Source organism: Anarhichas minor, unplaced genomic scaffold (genome assembly GCF_050575085.1).
Source record: "Anarhichas minor isolate MPS153535 unplaced genomic scaffold, ASM5057508v1 ptg000135l, whole genome shotgun sequence".
NCBI classification, from domain to species: domain Eukaryota; kingdom Metazoa; phylum Chordata; class Actinopteri; order Perciformes; family Anarhichadidae; genus Anarhichas; species Anarhichas minor.
Genome location: NW_027466581.1, coordinates 302,501 through 322,500, shown reverse-complemented (window position 1 = coordinate 322,500; position 20,000 = coordinate 302,501). Strand labels below are relative to the sequence as shown.

Genomic DNA, 20,000 nt, shown 5'->3' with positions numbered 1-20,000 from the left:
GATCTCGTTGAAAAGGTCAGTTTAGCATCAGAGGAACATTTTAACAACATATTTAAGTTCACCCAAATATTTTACGAATTTGATCTGAATTTGAACTGAAAGCAGTTCAGTGATGCAACCCTGACGAGCGGGCCTATCCAAACACCTCCAAACCTCTCTAAACCTCTCCAAACATCTCCAAACCTCTCCAAACATCTCCAAACCTCTCCAAACCTCTCCAAATCTCTCCAAACCTCTCCAAACATCTCCAAACCTCTCCAAACATCTCCAAACCTCACCAAACTGCCTGATGGAGCTCGGTTTCTCACTCCCCGTTGTTCGGGTTTCAGGAGGCGGGGGGTGGGGTCTCCGCCTCCTCCTGCAGTTTTAATCCCTCCACCTCTGAGTAGAGCGGAGGAAAGGTCACGGAGCGAGAGGCGCACAGCGATTGCACCGACCTGAACGCATTTCCACGCTCATTCCTCGCGACACGGTGAGACTTCTCTCTGAGAGAACCCGTTTGGGATAAAGGACCGCAGACCTCGCTTCTCTCACACCGGGACATTGTGTGCGTTTTACGGGCTGCGTAGGATCGCCCGCCTTACCTGTTCCATCCGCTAGACCTCGGAGCGTCGTGTCCGGCCAGCAGCGTCCCCAGGTGAGTGAGCGGGCAGACCGGGTCAGGGGACAGAGGAGGGGGGTAGAACAGAGCCGGGTCCGGCCTGGAGGATCCGGGCTGGGTACTCGATGTTTCTGTCAAGTTGAAAAGACGAAAAGAGAGAAAGTGTTTATTAAAATATGCTACATTTAATCTGCGGAGGGATATGAGTGCTGCGTCCTCATTGGTGGACCGAGACAAAACCAATCATTTGTATTGATCACTGCTCACGCGACGCCTTAAGGCTTCTCTGGTTCCAGACTTTTCTTTCTCTTAAATGGTGATAAAGTGAATATCTTTGATTTTACACTGCTGGTCGAACAATACAAGATGTTTGCACACGTCACCCTAAAGCCCCTGAGAGACTGACAGAAACATCAGCTCATTACTTTATTACTTTATGAAAGAATAGTAACAGAAGCTGCTTCTCTCTTTCTCCAGGTTTTACTCAAAATGAAGTTTTCTCTAAAATTAACTTTTTAAATTCTTGTTGGAGGAAGCCCAGTGTGGTTCTGACAATAAAATGATGAATTTATTAATATGATATCTGTCTGTGGGATCAGGATGAAGTTTGAAAGATAAAACGGTTCTGAACATTTCTGCACAGTTTTGATTCTGCAGTTTGAAATAATGAAGGAAAGAGACGATTATAATGTTCACTTTAGTGAGAGAGAGACAGAGAGAGAAGGAGGGAGAGAGACAGAGAGAGAAGGAGGGAGAGAGACAGAGAGAGAGAGAAGGGAGGACAGAAGAGTGATGCTTTGGGTTCACACTGGTTGCCTGGAGGTGATGTTCTGTGCAGAACACATTCAGACAGAGAGACAGGTAGACAGAGAGACAGGCTGCACAGTGAGACAAGAAGTGTCTTTTATTCACTAACTCTGTTTCTAACTTTTTCACTTCAGCCGAGAGGAAAAACTGTTTTTTATTATTTTGACCTTTTTTATCCCAAATTTGCAGCGTTTCCACTCAGATATATTGTTACTGATATAAGATGATATAAGATGATATAAGATGCACATCAAACAGCTGGATGGAAACCTCATGATTATTTAACCGTGTTTCCATGGTAACAATTAGTGACACCTCAGAAAAAGAGGAGCGTGATGAAGATCAGAGACCTGAAGGAAACGATGAGTCGACAACTTTATATTTATGCCCCTCAGAGAGAGAGAGAGAGACAGGAAACCAGTCAGTGAGACAGACAGACAGACAGACAGAGAGACAGCCCTGCAGTGAGACAGGCAGACAGACATCCTGCAGTGAGACAGGCAGACAGACAGCCCTGCAGTGAGACAGTGAACATCTGGCTCTAATCTGACCCTCTAACAAGAAGAGCAGTGTGTTCTTCTCCAGCTGTCACTCAAAACTAACTACACGCCTGTCTCCCTGCTCACATCCACTCCTGCTCTGCTGTCTGTCTCTCCCTCCTGTCTGTATGAACACAGACAGACTACTGTGTATTTGTAAACCTTCTCTCCTTCACTCCTTCACCTGCTGTTTTAATCTGAAACCATGTCGTGTTCGATCACTCTGAACCCTTGATTCCTCGTTTTGTTTCCTCGTGTCCTCACCATCACACTAAACCTTTGATTCCTCGTGTCCTCACCATCACACTAAACCTTCATTTCCTCGTGTCCTCACCATCACACTAAACCTTTGATTCCTCGTGTCCTCACCATCACACTAAACCTTTGATTCCTCGTGTCCTCACCATCACACTAAACCTTCGTTTCCTCGTGTACTCACCATCACACTAAATCTTAGATTCCTCGTGTCCTCACCAACACACTAAACTTTGTTTCCTCATGTACTCACCATCACACTAAACCTTTGTTTCCTCGTGTACTCACATCACACTAAACCTTTGTTTCCTCGTGTACTCACATCACACTAAACCTTTGTTTCCTCGTGTACTCACATCACACTAAACCTTCGATTCCTCGTGTCCTCACCAACACACTAAACTTTGTTTCCTCATGTACTCACCATCACACTAAACCTTTGTTTCCTCGTGTACTCACCATCACACTAAACCTTTGTTTCCTCGTGTACTCGCATCACACTAAACCTTCGATTCCTCGTGTCCTCACCATCACACTAAACTTTGATTCCTCGTGTCCTCACCATCACACTAAACTTCGTTTCCTCGTGTCCTCACCATCACACTAAACTTCGTTTCCTCGTGTCCTCACCATCACACTAAACCTTCGTTTCCTCGTGTCGTCACCATCACACTAAACCTTCGTTTCCTCGTGTCCTCACCATCACACTAAACCTTCGTTTCCTCGTGTCCTCACCATCACACTAAACCTTCGTTTCCTCGTGTCCTCACCATCACACTAAACCTTCGTTTCCTCGTGTCCTCACCATCACACTAAACCTTCGTTTCCTCGTGTCCTCACCATCACACTAAACTTCGTTTCCTCGTGTCCTCACCATCACACTAAACCTTCGTTTCCTCGTGTCCTCACCATCACACTAAACCTTTGATTCCTCGTGGACCTTATCTCAGAAAAAATATAATGTGTTTCAATTCAAAAGATCATTTAGTTTAGTGAGAAACCGATCAGTGAACTTCATCTCTCGTTTCTCACGATGTTTACCACCATCACAGCCGTTAGCTTAGCTTGCTAGCTAAGCTATTTGAGCTCTGTTCCAAATAAAACGTCATCTTACCTGATGTGTTTTATCAGAAAAATAAAGACGTATTTTCAACAGTTTTAATGCCAAATTCTTTTTGTGCAAAATGATAAATGCACAAACATCACATGTGTAGTTTATGGCACAAACGTTTCTCACCGTCGACTGCATGACGTATTTTCTCTGCTCCGATGTCCATCAGCTCGTCCACGAGGTCTCTGCTGACGTTAGGAGGCGGAGCTCCTCGGGTTCATCCTCTGACGACCGTGAAAGATCTCTTTGTTTGTGACGGATCTGAAACACAAGTTCAGGAGCAACGAGGACTCAGAGACACAAAACAAACAGAGATCGTTATGGAGGAATACAACTTTACGTCAGCTCGCTTTGTGCAGCGTGATGGTCTGCTGATGTCTGTGTAAACTAAACCGATTCCTTCATGACAACAATAACAACACACATATTAACACATAAAGAGTTGACATCAACCTGCAGCTTCACGTTCTATCCGTCCAGATGTTCCAGTGATGCACAGTTATGTTACATCTTCATCATCCTCACGGCAGTAAAAACACAAAGTCAGCTCGGTTTAAAACACGTCAGTCCACCAACCAGTGAAACCAGTAAGACCAGTGACTCCAGATCAGCGTACAGTCAGCCTACTGTAAGAGAGGCTGTGTGTGTGTGTTCATGTTTGTCCTTCATCCTGGATCTGTTATCTGACCACCGTGTGTGTGTGTATAGGGAGATAATCACCTGTTGCTGGCGGCAGGTTTCTCACACACACCTTTCCTCTCTCGGTTTGTTTCCTCTCATCTGATTGGTTGAAAATGCTTCGTTCTATTTGTTGGTTATTTAAACCTCAGATGTATAAACACTGATATTTATTAAGAATCATAATAATGAATAAAAACCCAACATGATGAGTGAATGAACGAATGAATCACATGATCGTTCCACACAGACTGTGGCCACAAAGGGTCAGTCACATGATGACGGGGAGCGGCCAACCGTCGCCTGGCAACCGGTCACATGACCGAGAAATAATTCAACACATACAAACGAAGGATTAGAGGTTTTAATGTTCGGATCAAACGAACGAACAATGTTGCTGTAAATGATCTGTGGAGGTTTTGTTGTCAATCCACAGAGTCATGCTAGCTGTTTGCACCTGCTTCCAGTCTTTGTGCTAAGCTAGGCTAACTGAGTTCATACTAAGATAAGAGAGAGATCGATCTCCTCTCCCACAATGTTTAACTATTTATTTAACGTGAAGATAAATATGATTTTAAAGCAGCAGTGATGTAATATAACCCAACACTTTATTTTAAATGCAGCACGGTCTCTCTCTCTCTCTCTGTCTCTCATGAGGAGCAAGGACAGAGGAGGTCTCACTCAGCAGGAAGGCTTCAGACTGAAAAAAATAGTTCACAAAGTGAACAAAGAGCTGAACAAAGATGGTGCTCAGTGAGAATAAGATCTCACAGTCTTAGTGCATATCACAGACAAGTTTCTGTTTGTTGGACTTTATTTGTTTAACCGTTTTAAATGGTAAAGAAACATGTTCAAAGAAAATAAAGGTTTTCTTAAAATCAAAATCTGTCTCTCTCTCTCTCTCTCTCTCTGAGTGGAAGGAGCACGGAGTTGACGGAGGGTGTTTGAGAGCGATAAATAGCGATTTTTCGATCTTTTTCTTCACTGGGTAATGTTGTATATGGTAGTGTAGTGGGGTGTGCAGGGTTCACGTTTTTTTTGTGTACTTTTAGCTGTTTTTTGGGTCTTTGTTTTGTGAGCGGATTGCAGTCGATCAGCGCGAGCTGTCGGCGAGCTAAACGCCACCATGAGCCTGACGGAGTTAACCAGGGAACACGGCGTGAAGATCCCGCCGCGTTTCGGGTGTTCAGTGGAGGAATCAGCCTGGCAGTGGGGGAGCTTGTCGGCCACAGCCACGTGAAGTCCGCAGCGCGGATGAACAGCGCTGTGGTCATCTTTCTAGACACCATAAAAACTGCGGAAGTGGTGTTGACCGGGATCTCCGTGGGTGAACACTTCCTGCCCACGTATCCTCTCAGCTCACCGGAAGTGAAAGTCACCGTGTCCAACGTGCCACCATTCATAAGAAACGATGCAATAATCAAAGAGCTGTCCAAACATGGGAAAGCGGTGTCTCCGGTTAGGAGTGTCCTCTGGCTTTAAGTCTCCGCTGTTAAAGCACGTGGTGTCTCACAGGAGACATGTCCTCATGATCCCCAACAACAGGAGCAGAGTGGTCAACCTCAGTTTCAAAATCACAGTAGAGGACTTTGACTACGTCATCTTTGCAAAGACTAATGATTTTAAATGTTACAGTTGTGGGAAAGAAGGACATCTGAGTAGAGCTTGTCCTGGGGAGAACGGCTCAAACAAAAATCAAATCTCTCTGTCTCTCTCTCGGAGTGGAAGGAGTGCGGAGTTGACGGAGCGTGTTTGAGAGCGATAAAATAGTGATTTTTCGATATTTGTCTTCACTGGGTAATGTTGGGTATGGTAGTGTAGTGTGTAGGGTTCACGGGGTTTGTGTGCACGTTTAGGGGGTTTTAGGGTCTTTGTTTGTGGGTGTTTGCAGCTGATCAGCGCGAGCTGTCGGCTGCAAACGCCACCATGGGCCTGACGGATTTGACCAGGAAGCACGGGGTGAAGATCCCGCCGCTGTTCGGGTGTTCAGTGGAGGAATCAGCCTGGCAGAGGGGGAGCTTGTCGGCCACAGCTGCATGAAGTCCGCAGTGCGGATGAACAATGTTGTGGTCATATTTTTAGATAGTTTAGAAGCTGCGGAAGTGGTGTTGCAGCACGGGATCGAGGTGGGTGAACACTTCCTGCCCGTTTACCCTCTCAGCTCACCGGCAGTAAAAGTTACTGTGTCCAACGTTCCTCCGTTTATTAGAAACGATGCAATAATCAGAGCTGTCCAAACATGGGAAGGTGGTGTCTCCGGTTAGGAGAGTGTCCTCTGGGTTTAAGTCTCCGCTGTTAAAACACGTGGTGTCTCACAGGAGACATGTCCTCATGATCCCCAACAACAGGAGCAGAGTGGTCAACCTCGTGTTTAAAATCACTGTAGACGACTTTGATTATGTCACTTTTGCAAAGACTGATGATTTTAAATGTTTCAGTTGTGGAAAAGAAAGACATCTGAGTAGAGCTTGTCCTGAGAAAAACGGTTCTCATGAAGACCAGAACCAGAAAGGTACTGAGGAGGGCAGAGGGGACAAGCAGGACGGACAAGAGGGAACAAGTGGAGCACAGGAGGCGAGGGTGGAGGAGACGGGTGTGGCCCAGGAGGTGAGGGTGGAGGAGACGGGTGTGGCCCAAGAGGTGAGGGTGGAGGAGACGGGTGTGGCCCAGGAGGTGAGGGTGGAGGAGACGGGTGTGGCCCAGGAGGTGAGGGTGGAGGAGACGGGTGTGGCCCAGGAGGCGAGGGTGGAGGAGACGGGTGTGGCCCAGGAGGCGAGGGTGGAGGAGACGGGTGGGGCCCAGGAAGCGAGGGTGGAGGAGACGGGTGTGGCCCAAGAGGCGAGGGTGGAGGAGACGGGTGTGGCCCAAGAGGTGAGGGTGGAGGAGATGGGTGTGGCCCAGGAGGCGAGGGTGGAGGAGACGGGTGTGGCCCAAGAGGCGAGGGTGGAGGAGACGGGTGTGGCCCAGGAGGCGAGGGTGGAGGAGACGGGTGTGGCCCAGGAGGCGAGGGTGGAGGAGACGGGTGTGGCCCAGGAGGCGAGGGTGGAGGAGACTGGTGGGGCCCAGGTGGTGAGGGAAGAGGAGACAAGTGATGTCCAGAAGGTGAGGGAGAGAACTGGAGGACAGGTGGAGTCAGGTAGTGAGGAAGACGAGGAGCAACTCAAAGCCCCTCAGCTGAAGAGGAAAAAGGGAGGAAATAGTAGAAACTCACAGGCCAAAAAAGTGGCAACGACAGGAAGTAGAGGAGCAGCTGAGTGTGAGTCCAGTCAGGATGAGGACGCTGCTGCTGACAGTGAGCTCTCTGAGTGCAGGGCTGGCAGTTGTAAGAGCTCTGGAGGCTACAGTGTGGAGGAGATACAGGATTATCTGATGAAGAGTAAAAGTGGAGGACTACATCTCTGACAAAGAGAAGCTCTTAAACTCTGTCAGAGCACACATGAGGAGTAAGGACAGAGGAGGTCTCACAGAGCAAGAAGGCTTCAGACTGAAAAAAATAGTCAGATATTAAAGAAAGAGCTGAACAAAGATGGAGCTAATGGAAAATAAGAGACCGGAGCCCACGTGCTCACACTGGCTGCTTCAAGAACCGCTGGTGAACGGAGCTAAGATGGACATCCAGGATGGCACGACTCCAGGTCTGAGCAGCATGCTGTGCTCCTCTGGGACCACCACCCTGAGGACACTGGTGGAGGTAGATGTTCCTGGACTGAGAGACGCACCTGCAGTGGATTCTCTACTCGGGCTGATTTCCATCTGGCAGAGCAGGAGGATCCTGAGCAGTTTGGCGGAGAGACTGACGGAGGACGAGGTCGAGATGCTGAAGGAGGACGATGGAGGAGAGGAAGCTCCTGATTCTACAGATCTATTTCCAGATCAAGGATTTATTCCAGAGCTGAATGGGGTCTCAGGACCATCATTCAGTGAAACAGTCTAAAGAGTCTGAACATGAATAATAACATGAACAACATGGACTAATATTCAATGTTCCTTGAAAATATGATGAAAATAAACTGTTTTGATTGTTTTTTTTGTTTTGTTTTGTTGATTTGGGTCGAATTTATTGCCATGGCATGTCTCTCTCTCTATGTCTCTCTCTCTCTATGTCTCTCTCTCTCTATGTCTCTCTCTATGTCTCTCTCTCTCTCTCTCTCTCTATGTCTCTCTCTCTCTATGTCTCTCTCTCTCTATGTCTCTCTCTATGTCTCTCTCTCTCTCTCTCTCTCTATGTCTCTCTCTATGTCTCTCTCTCTCTGTATGTCTCTCTCTCTATGTCTCTCTCTATGTCTCTCTCTCTCTCTCTCTATGTCTCTCTCTGTCGCTCTCTCTGTCTGTCTGCGTCCCTCTCTATGTCTCTCTCTCTATGTCTCTCTCTCTCTGTCTCTCGCTCGCTCTGTCTCTCTCTCTGTCTGTCTGCGTCCCTCTCTATGTCTCTCTCTCTATGTCTCTCTCTGTCTCTCTCTCTCTCTCTGTCTGTCTGTGTCCCTCTCTCTCTCTGTCTCTCTGCCTCTCTCTCTCTCTGTCTCTCTCTGTCTCTCTCTCTGTCTGTCTGCGTCCCTCTCTATGTCTCTCTCTCTCTCTCTCTCTATGTCTCTCTCTCGCTCGCTCTATCTCTCTCTCTGTCTCTCTCTCGCTCTGTCTCTCTCTCTGTCTGTCTGCGTCCCTCTCTATGTCTCTCTCTCTATGTCTCTCTCTGTCTCTCTCTCTCTCTCTCTGTCTCTTGCTCGCTCTGTCTCTCTCTCTGTCTGTCTGCGTCCCTCTCTATGTCTCTCTCTCTATGTCTCTCTCTGTCTCTCTCTCTCTCTGTCTCTCTCTCTCTGTCTGTCTGTGTCCCTCTCTCTCTCTCTCTCTGTCTCTCTGCCTCTCTCTCTCTATGTCTCTCTCTGTCTCTCTCTCTGTCTGTCTGCGTCTCTCTCTCTCTCTCTCTCTCTCTGTCTCTCGCTCGCTCTGTCTCTCTCTCTGTCTGTCTGCGTCCCTCTCTATGTCTCTCTCTCTATGTCTCTCTCTCTCTCTGTCTCTCTCTCTCTCTGTCTGTCTGTGTCCCTCTCTCTCTCTGTCTCTCTCTCTCTCTCTCTCTGTCCCTCTCTCTCTCTCTCTCTCTCTCTCTCTCTCTCTCTCTCTCTCTCTCTCTCTCTGTGTTCACCGTCAGTCAGAAGCTGCTACAACCATCACAATGAGATGAGAACAAACAGGTTTATATGAGGTCTGTGTTTTCTATCAGTGTGTTTTCTGTCAGCTGACCAGAGATGGAATAATTCTGGATATTCAGAAACAGATTCGTTTAGTTTCAGAGGACGTGAGACGTTCTGAGCTCCTTTTAAACTGGTTCTTCTCTTCTGATTGATTGATTGATGATTTATATTCATGGTTTCCAACATGGTCCCAAGATGTTAGAAGACAAAGAAAACAGAACACGAGACATTCAAAACTAAATAAAGAATGTATCACCTCTTATGTTCATTATATTTATAAAACTATTCCCGGGAGGCGTTACAGTCTCCACAGTTTATGATGTAAATCTTACCTTCTGGCTCTGATCTGTTCGGCAGAAACCACAACAGAGATGTTGTGGACAGAGTCCTCTGACTGAGTGGACATCAGGTCAGCAGTCTGGAGAACGCATTAACATGTTCCGCTCCACAGGGGGCAGCAGGAGCAGCGTCTCAGGCCTCTTATGGACCCGTTAGTCTCGTCTCACTGAAGAAAACAGAAATGAATCCGTTTCCCTCCACAGTTCCACTGATTTGAGAGTTTTTGTTTTTTAAGAAGCTTCTTTTTACTTTGAACATTTTCTCCTCTGAACAAAAGATGCAACCGGAGGAGATCCAGCGGTTTACTTCCAGAGCCTGCAGACTTGAAAAGAGGTTTTTAAGAAGCAGCCACTGTTTCATTAGTCGTGTTGATTTAACGAGCCGCTCTGTGAAGTGACGCTCTGCATCCACTCTATCACACTTTAGATCTATTATAATAATAATAATAATAATAATAATATGGATAAAGCTCATCGGTTTGAACCAGAGAGCAGACGCAGTTTTAATCACTTTAAAGGTTAAATAAAGGAAACAGGATCTAAAGTTCTTTAGTTAGAAACACAAAGTTAACAAGCAGCAGCTCCAGCTCAATGATTCTCTTTGTGTGTGTGTGTGTGTGTGTGTGTGTGTGTGTGTGTGGTGCACGTGCTCAGTAGCAGCATGATGGTAGTAGATTGTTGAGGGAGACAGGAAAAGGGTGTTGGGGGGTGAAGGTGTGTGTGTGTGGGGGGGCTACAGAAAGTTATACTGAGGAGTCTTTGTCTCACACAGACACAGATACACACACACACGCGCACACACACACTCACACGCACACACACACGCACGCGCACACACGCACACGTACACACACACACTCACGCGCACACACGCACACGTACACACACACTCACACGCACGCGCACACACGCACACGTACACACACACACACGCACGCGCACACACGTACACACACGCACGCGCACACACGCACACACACACACGCACGCGCACACACGCACACGTACACACACACACTCACACGCACGCGCACACACGCACACACACGCACGCGCACACACGCGCACACACACACGCACGCACACACACGTACACACACACACTCACACGCACGCGCACACACACACACACTCACACACACGCACGCACACACACACACTCACACACATGCACGCACACACACACTCACACGCATGCGCACACACGCGCACACACTCACACACATGCACGCACACACACGCACACACACACACGCACGCGCACACACGTACACACACACACTCACACGCACGCACACACACACACGCACGCGCACACACGTACACACACACACTCACACGCACACACACACACACATAAGACCTGGATTGCGTGTGTTGCTTCTCTCCTCTGAGCTTTTTCTTTTAAACAGGAAGTGGTTTAAATATTTAAATACATGAAGTCACTGTTAGTTTGTGATAATAAATGATTATTAGTCCTCTAAAGCTGATTCAGTCAGTTTTATGGTTCACATATCAGCAGAAAGTCTGAGCGATGAAATGAGTTTAGAAATCACAGTTTGATTCATTCGCTGTAAACGTGGAGAGGAAGACTGAAGAGGACTTGTGAAGAAGCTTCTTCCTCTCGTCTTCAGTTGACTTCTTTAAGGTTTTTATATCTTCTCCTTCTGATAGTCACATTTAATCCTGCAGGACCTCAACGTGCCGTTCTGTTGGTCGCTCTGAGTCTCAGATGTCCTCCATACCAGCGGTCCTGTTCATAGTATGCATGTTATTGTGAGGATGAGTGATCGGCCTCATCACATAGATGTTCTCATGATTACTCTGAAATAAAATGAGCCTCTTTGTCGATACACAAAGATAACAGACTGAACTAAAGACATAAAACAACATAAAAGCACGACTGTCAGGATGACATCATATGAAACAGAGCTGGACTTTAACAGCAGCTTCATGAAGAAGCTGTTCGATGTCTCACGTCTTTAGAACAAAGAGAAAATCAGCCATAAATCTGGTTAAATGTGATGTTCGGACTCTCAGGTCCTCTCATGTTTCCTTAGAAAAGAACTTCTGCATTCCTGTCTGTCTCCGTCCTCACAGGTCCATCTGGTTCCAGCCGTCTGTTAGATGAGTCCGGTGAAGATGAAGATGAAGATGAGGCCGCTGTGTGGCTTCGTCCTGATGACTCTGGTCGTCTTCGTCACCGCCCGGCCCAAAGCAGGTCAGTCTGAGACCAAGAGAAGCACGGAGACAAGAGACAGACTTCATGGTCTTCCTCCCAGACGGGGGACATGAGTCACAACATATCTCACCTTCTTGTGCTCTGAGCTGAGAGTGTTTCATGAGGTCAGCAGACAGACCTCAGAGATCTGGTCCCAGACTCTTCTGTGTCCGTTGTTGTTGTCGGTCTGAAGAGACGACGTGTTCGACGTGTGGTTTCTATCGGAGTGAGATTCATAATATTATTATTATTAATATTTTAAACCAATAAAAATTCTAAATCATCGTCAGACGACAGTCGGTGGGTTCCAGGTTAGATATCAGTTCCTCTTTCTCTCCACAGGACGTTTATGTTCATGTTTGCTTCTTATTCTGAAAATATTCCTAATAATCTGTTTACATGGTCCGGATCTTTATTCATATGCAGATATCTATTTACAGAGATTATGAGCCAACCGACCACAGGAATGCACTTCTTCTCTTTCTTTATGAGATTGTGTAGTTTTAGTATTTGATCAGTTTTAGAAACAAAAAAAACAGAAAAACTATTTAAAACAACAAACAGTCACACAAGCTTTCTACCACAGATAGATTATACTTATATCATTACGTTTGAATCCTATTTACTGAGATCTACGGTTGTCTTTATATTTGTTGTGAGTGACTCTGAACCACCGCGCGGTCCTGACTCTGCTCATGAGCATCAGAATCAGGACGTCAGACGTCTGGAAGCTTCACGTCTGCAGCAGAAGGTTGAGGACAACGCGGACGCATTCATAAGACGTTCATGTCCGTTTGAAACCAAAGAGTCCACAACAGTCCCACACGTCTCACCGACACCGAGTCTCTTCTGCTGCAACGCTCAGTCGTAAGAAATCCTGGATGAGCATGAAGCAGACGTTTGTTCATTCATGAAGTCTCACACACACACACACACACATTCACACACACACACTCACACACACACACACACACACACACACATTCACACACACACACTCACACACACACACTCACACACACACTCACACACACACACACACACTCACACACACACACACACACACTCACACACACACACACACACTCACACACACACACACACTCACACACACACACACACACAGACTGAAGACTAACGTCTAAAGCAGCTGTGAGAGTCCTGGAGGACGAGCTTCAGGTGCTAAATAACGTGAAGGCTAAAACCTGAACTGCTGCTTTAGTCCAGACACACACACACACACACACACACACACACACACACACACACGTTGTGAGTTCAGCAGGAGACACTTTGTCCACATTATTCAAACACTACTTTTCTTCTTTATTCACATTTGTTCTCATGAAAAGACAAAGACAACCGTGAGTTAGTTCTGCTGACTGTTCACTGAAGACATGAAGACATGAATCAGATCAGATGACAAATAGAAATGTTTGTATTTTATCGTAACATTACAAAATGTACAAAATATTTCTCACCACAGAAAACATCTTCACAGTTTTCTTTGATTATTATTTCTTTGATTGAGTCCTCGGCTCTCATCCTAACAGAAGACTTTCCTTCTCCGTCCTCCCCGCTGAATGTTCTTCTTCCTTCTCTCAGGTCCGGAGCAGAAATGTAAGTCCGGTCCGGTGGATCTGGTCTTCCTCATCGACAGCTCCCGCAGCGTCAGACCACACGAGTTTGAGACGATGAGGAAGTTCATGATCGACATCCTCAGCACCCTGGACATCGGACTCAACGCCACCAGAGTGGGAGTGGTTCAGTACTCCAGCCAGGTACAGAGTCCAGATCTTCATCCGGGTCTCTATTCCTTCTTCTACTGTGAGGTGATAGAGGTGAGGATGATGAAACATCTGTCTTCAGGTCCGCAGCGAGTTCTCCCTGAAGACGCACGCCAAGCTGGACGCCATGGTGAAAGGCATCAATGAGATCATCCCCCTCGCTCAGGGAACCATGACCGGACTCGCCATGAGATACGTGATGAACGCAGCTTTCATCGCCGAGGAGGGAGACCGGCCGAAGGTAACGCGACTCAAGCTTCACTCCCTGTGACTCATTGGTGGTCGACTCAGGACTAGAAGGTTCAAAGAGGTTCAGACTCTTCAGGGGAACAAATACTCGCTGCCTGCAGCTCACCTCAGGGATTTGGTTCAGAACGAACGAGAACACTATAACGAACAATAATGACTTAGCATCTCATAACTATGACTTAGCATCTCATAACTATGACTTAGCATCTCATAACTATGACTTAGCATCTCATAACTATGACTTAGCATCTCATAATAATGACTTAGCATCTCATAATAATGACTTAGCATCTCATAACTATGACTTAGCATCTCATAACTATGACTTAGCATCTCATAATAATGACTTAGCATCTCATAATAATGACTTAGCATCTCATAACTATGACTTAGCATCTCATAACTATGACTTAGCATCTCATAATAATGACTTACTATCTCATAACTATGACTTAGCATCTCATAACTATGACTTAGCATCTCATAACTATGACTTAGCATCTCATAATAATGACTTACTATCTCATAACTATGACTTAGCATCTCATAACTATGACTTAGCATCTCATAATAATGACTTAGCATCTCATAATAATGACTTAGCATCTCATAACTATGACTTAGCATCTCATAACTATGACTTAGCATCTCATAATAATGACTTACTATCTCATAACTATGACTTAGCATCTCATAACTATGACTTAGCATCTCATAATAATGACTTAGCATCTCATAACTATGACTTAGCATCTCATAATAATGACTTACTATCTCATAACTATGACTTAGCATCTCATAACTATGACTTAGCATCTCATAATAATGACTTAGCATCTCATAACTATGACTTAGCATCTCATAATAATGACTTACTATCTCATAACTATGACTTAGCATCTCATAACTATGACTTAGCATCTCATAATAATGACTTAGCATCTCATAACTATGACTTAGCATCTCATAATAATGACTTACTATCTCATAACTATGACTTAGCATCTCATAACTATGACTTAGCATCTCATAATAATGACTTAGCATCTCATAACTATGACTTAGCATCTCATAATAATGACTTAGCATCTCATAATAATGACTTAGCATCTCATAACTATGACTTAGCATCTCATAATAATGACTTAGCATCTCATAATAATGACTTAGCATCTCATAATAATGACTTAGCATCTCATAATAATGACTTAGCATCTCATAACTATGACTTAGCATCTCATAATAATGACTTAGCATCTCATAATAATGACTTAGCATCTCATAATAATGACTTAGCATCTCATAACTATGACTTAGCATCTCATAATAATGACTTACTATCTCATAATTATTATGAGAAAGTTTCTCATTATAATGATTACAGGATCTTTATTGTTTTCACACAGTGGTGTAAATGAGCTTCCATAAGAAACAGTTGAAATAAATGAATAAAAGCTCTTTTTTCTTGTGAAACGTTTCTGCACTCTGTGACTTTAACCCCGTCCTCCCCACGTTACCTGAGCTCTGATCTGGATGTCTTCTGTCCTTCAGGTCCCCAACGTGGTCGTGATTGTGACGGACGGACGTCCTCAGGACCGCGTGGCCGAGGTGGCGGCCGATGCCAGAGAGAAAGGCATCGAGATCTACGCCGTGGGCGTGGCCAGAGCCGACATGGCGTCGCTGAGGGCCATGGCGTCCCCGCCCTTCGAGGACCACGTCTTCCTGGTGGAGTCCTTCGACCTCATTCACCAGTTTGGACTCCAGTTCCAGGACAAGCTCTGTGGTAAGACTGCTGGACAGGAAATTACATCACGGTCCGTAGAAACCCAAAGTGTACATTGTCTTCTTATAGAAATCTATGAAGAAAGACAAAGATGGGATCCATTACGTTCATCTGGAGGTTCACTTTGACATCATTTCAGGTTTCATTATATTGTTGCTTTTATTTTAGTTTTTTGAGAGAATGTGAAATGAACATTAAACATTAAACATTAAACAGAGATGAAACTTAACTCTCCTAAGGTACCTGACTTATGAGGAGTCAGGTACCTTTATCCCATTGATGGATTACTTTATCTGAAGTTACTTCAACACAAGACGAGTTAAACCTAAAACTGAATGTCATGATGCTGGCTTCACTCTTCATGTCATTAAAGCACAGAGAACACAGAGAACACGGAGAACACAGAGAACACAGAGAACACAATACTCAACATAACAGCCTTCAGAACGAGATGTTAGGAGACGGAGAGTAAAGGCACAGAGATACAGATGCAGGATATGACAGCAGATGAGAGCATCGCTGCAGACTCACAGGTTCAGGCATCACATCTGAATATCGTTTCACAGTTTGCATTAAAGCGACCGCAGACTCTTCATCCTGATGCTGCTGTTTCAGACTCACACATGATGAAGAGACGAACATGAAACCTTTAATCAGAGTCCTCATGTGAAGAAGTGAGACCTCTGGAGCTGCACCTGGACCATTAGCAGAACGCACCTGAACTGTTGCTGGTACCGATGCATTGTGGGCAATGTAGGCATCAGGTTCTGAGCAGGGAAGAAGACGATGTCTCTGGTTTCTGCCGCTTTGATACTCAGGGGAATACATACAAGTTTAAATTAATAAAGATATCATTCGTTATTTATCGAGTTTAACCCTAAAAACATCAACAAAACAACCCGACATCTGTCATCATGATCGGTGCACAGAAGTTTACAGACAAGGGCACAAAGACAGACGTATCACGTGACATCACCAAACATCTGTAACGTCAGCAGAAGCCTGTGAGTTCATGTAGAACCAAGGAGCTGATTGAGTAACAAGGTTTCCTGGGGCTTTAACACATGGACCCTCCAGCTCCTGGTACTGGAGCTGATGCGTATCATGGACCCTCCAGCTCCTGGTACTGGAGCTGGTGCGTATCATGGACCCTCCAGCTCCTGGTACTGGAGCTGGTGCGTATCATGGACCCTCCAGCTCCTGGTACTGGAGCTGGTGCGTATCATGGACCCTCCAGCTCCTGGTACTGGAGCTGGTGCGTATCATGGACCCTCCAGCTTCTGGTACTGGAGCTGGAGGGTATCATGAACCCTCCAGCTCCTGGTACTGGAGCTGGTGCGTATCATGGACCCTCCAGCTCCTGGTACTGGAGCTGGTGCGTATCATGGACCCTCCAGCTCCTGGTACTGGAGCTGATGCGTATCATGGACCCTGACTTCTCTCTGCTGCAGGTCTGGACCTGTGTCTGGAGTCGGCCCACGGCTGTGAGCACATCTGTGAGAGCTCCCCGGGCTCCTTCCACTGCCGGTGTCTGCCCGGATACTCTCTGAATGACGACGGGAAAACATGTGCAGGTAACAAAAGAAGGTCTCACACAGGAAGTAAGTGAGCTCCTCAGACAGCTGGGCGACAAGAAACACAGTCCAACACACTTCAGATATTCTAAACTCACCAGAGGGGTAGAAGAACACGTTCAGATGTCTTCAGCTGGTGTCAAACATCAAACACAGACGTGACTTCAGACATCAGAAACACAGACTAGGAGACGAGGGAACAGGAAGTTTAAAACATGCCGACTCACTTCTGGGCTTGAGGACTCAATCCTGCAGAACTCAATGAGACTCCAGGAGGAGGACTATCTGGACTGGTACCAGTATACATGTGACAGGACACACTCAATAATTCATATGTGTGTGTGTGTGTGTGTGTGTGTGTGTGTGTGTGTTTCAGCCATTGACCTGTGTGCTGAGGAGAAACACGGCTGTGAACAGATCTGCGTCAGCTCACCTGGTTCCTTCACCTGCGACTGCAACAAAGGATTCAAACTGAATGAGGACAAGAAGACCTGCACAAGTTAGTCTCTCACACACACACACACACACACACACACACACACACACACACACACACACACACACACACACACACACACACACACACACAGCTCCTGGCTTCATGTTAGAAATGTGTTTGGCTTGAATTCATGTTCATCTGAGCTGAACTGGATTCAGAGCTTCACAAGCTGCTGACTCATGATTTCTCTGCTGACTCATGAAGCTCAGTGTTTGCACCACGTTCCTCCTGTTTGTCTCAATAACAGAAGTCCCTTTATGTTCCTTCAGCTTGAACTCATTCAAACACTAACACATGTGCATTAAGATGAAACACTCACCCTATTCTCATTCTTAAACCTTAAAGATTTGACCTCCGTGCAGTCAGAACGTGTCATGCAGCTCTAACAGGACTCGTGACGTATTGTGCTGACGTTGACTTGTTGAAGTTCAGTGTTATTGATGGAGAGACAGACGGAACGTGGTCGTGATCCCGCTGCTCGCTGCGCTGCTCACGGCCTCGCTGCTTCTTTCCTCCCTCAGTGATCGAGTACTGTTCGTTCGGGAACCACAGTTGTGATCACGAGTGTGTGAGTGTGCTCAACGGCTATCACTGCCGCTGTCATCGTGGATACAGGCTGCTGGACGACGGCAGGAGCTGCCAGGGTGAGTAGACACACGAGAAACTACAGAGCTCGCTGTTAATGACACAGATTCAAACACACGGCGTCCAGCTGAGGATCACATTTCATGAGGAGGAGAGCTGCATGAGTTCACCTTCCACAGACAGGAACACGGCTTCACCGGCTCATTCAGAGATCATCTCAGAGCCCTCGAGGGAGAATCCAGCGGCTACATCACGACTTTACTGAGACTTTCAACACACCCTCGACTTATGGGAAACATGTTAGCTGGTAGTATTTCTATCTCTGGCTGCTTTTTTTAAATGTAGATTTAAAACCATGTGTTCTTGCCTTCTAGATCACCACTCAACCTGCAGCTATAATGCAAGAAAATATGTCTGAGTGTGAAGAAATAAGCAGAGACATGTGGTTCATTATTCAGTTCAGACCAGGAGACAACCTCCGGTTCAAAGCTTCATGTGTTAAAGCTGCATTCTCTCTACTGTCCACCAGGGGGCGACTCCTCTGGTTGTATAGAAGTCTATGAGAAAATGACTCTACTTCTCTCTTGATTTATTACCTCAGTAAACATTGTAAACATGAGTTTATGGTCTCAATCTCTAGTTTCAAGTCTTCTTCAATACAGCATGATGTTCATTTAGTACATTATGGTCCATTTAGAGTCAAACAGACCATAAAGCAGGGGATGCTTTAGGGCGGGGCTACACGGTGATTGACAGGTCTCTACCAGAGACGTATACGGCGTCTCTACGTCACTCCTCCTCAGTCCTGATATGGTCACTTCCTGTTCACTGGTTGATAAAGAAACAACATGGCGACGGCTGTAATCTTTATCTGATGAGTACTGAACCCTGAACCTCTACTGGAGGCCTCATCCAGTTCAGACAAAGAACACGAGCAGTCCCACTCACTTCTACCAGATCAATACTGGATCAATCCTGCACACATTCACACACACGTCTCTCGGTTACACAGCGACGTCTGCAGTCTGCACTGTTCACAACCGCTCGATGAATAATAAGAGAAGTAAAGAAGTGAAGGAACACGTTGTTCTTCACCTGCAACAGAAACAAAAGACTAAACCTCACGAAGAGGTTATAAACCAGATCAATTATCATTATCATTGTGATCTGGTTCCTCAGAGATTTATACTTATTATAATAAAGGAATCCAACTAAATGAAAGAAAATACCACAGATTAAATAATCAAGTCAATGGATGGACATTAATACTTAACATCTACTCTTCTTCTCTAACATTTCATCCAAAAAGCATCTGATTGAAACCGTGTCCGTGATAAATATATTTTACAGTCAAATGTCTTCAACACACACGCACACACACCACACACACCACACACACACACCACACACACCACACACACACACCACACACACCACACACACCACACACACACACACCACACACACCACACACACGCACACACACCACACACACCACACACACCACACACACGCACACACACCACACACACGCACACACACCACACACCACACACACACACACACACACCACACACACCACACACACACACACACACCACACACACCACACACACCACACACACGCACACACACCACACACACGCACACACACCACACACACCACACACACCACACACACACACCACACACACCACACACACACACACACACCACACACACCACACACACCACACACACGCACACACACCACACACACCACACACACACACACACACCACACA

General features: G+C 46.0%; 2 protein-coding genes across 2 annotated transcripts in view; one reads left to right on the top strand and one right to left on the bottom strand.

Annotated features, from left to right (window-relative positions):
- rbpjl (recombination signal binding protein for immunoglobulin kappa J region-like) overlaps positions 1-3,479 on the bottom strand; it is a 22,650-nt gene extending 19,171 nt beyond the window's left edge. Inside the window, exons 1-2 of the mRNA XM_076083515.1 lie at positions 3,440-3,479; positions 585-732 (exon numbers count right to left, since the gene is read on the bottom strand). Coding sequence (XP_075939630.1) covers positions 585-732; positions 3,440-3,479 — 188 coding nt within the window. The remainder of the gene's footprint in view (positions 1-584; positions 733-3,439) is intronic.
- Positions 3,480-11,666: 8,187 nt separating this feature from the next.
- Positions 11,667-20,000, top strand: part of matn4 (matrilin 4) — a 15,785-nt gene continuing 7,451 nt past the window's right edge. Inside the window, exons 1-7 of the mRNA XM_076083508.1 lie at positions 11,667-11,739; positions 13,345-13,520; positions 13,609-13,767; positions 15,327-15,558; positions 17,010-17,132; positions 17,509-17,631; positions 18,153-18,275. Of these exons, the coding sequence (XP_075939623.1) occupies positions 11,667-11,739; positions 13,345-13,520; positions 13,609-13,767; positions 15,327-15,558; positions 17,010-17,132; positions 17,509-17,631; positions 18,153-18,275 (1,009 nt within the window). The remainder of the gene's footprint in view (positions 11,740-13,344; positions 13,521-13,608; positions 13,768-15,326; positions 15,559-17,009; positions 17,133-17,508; positions 17,632-18,152; positions 18,276-20,000) is intronic.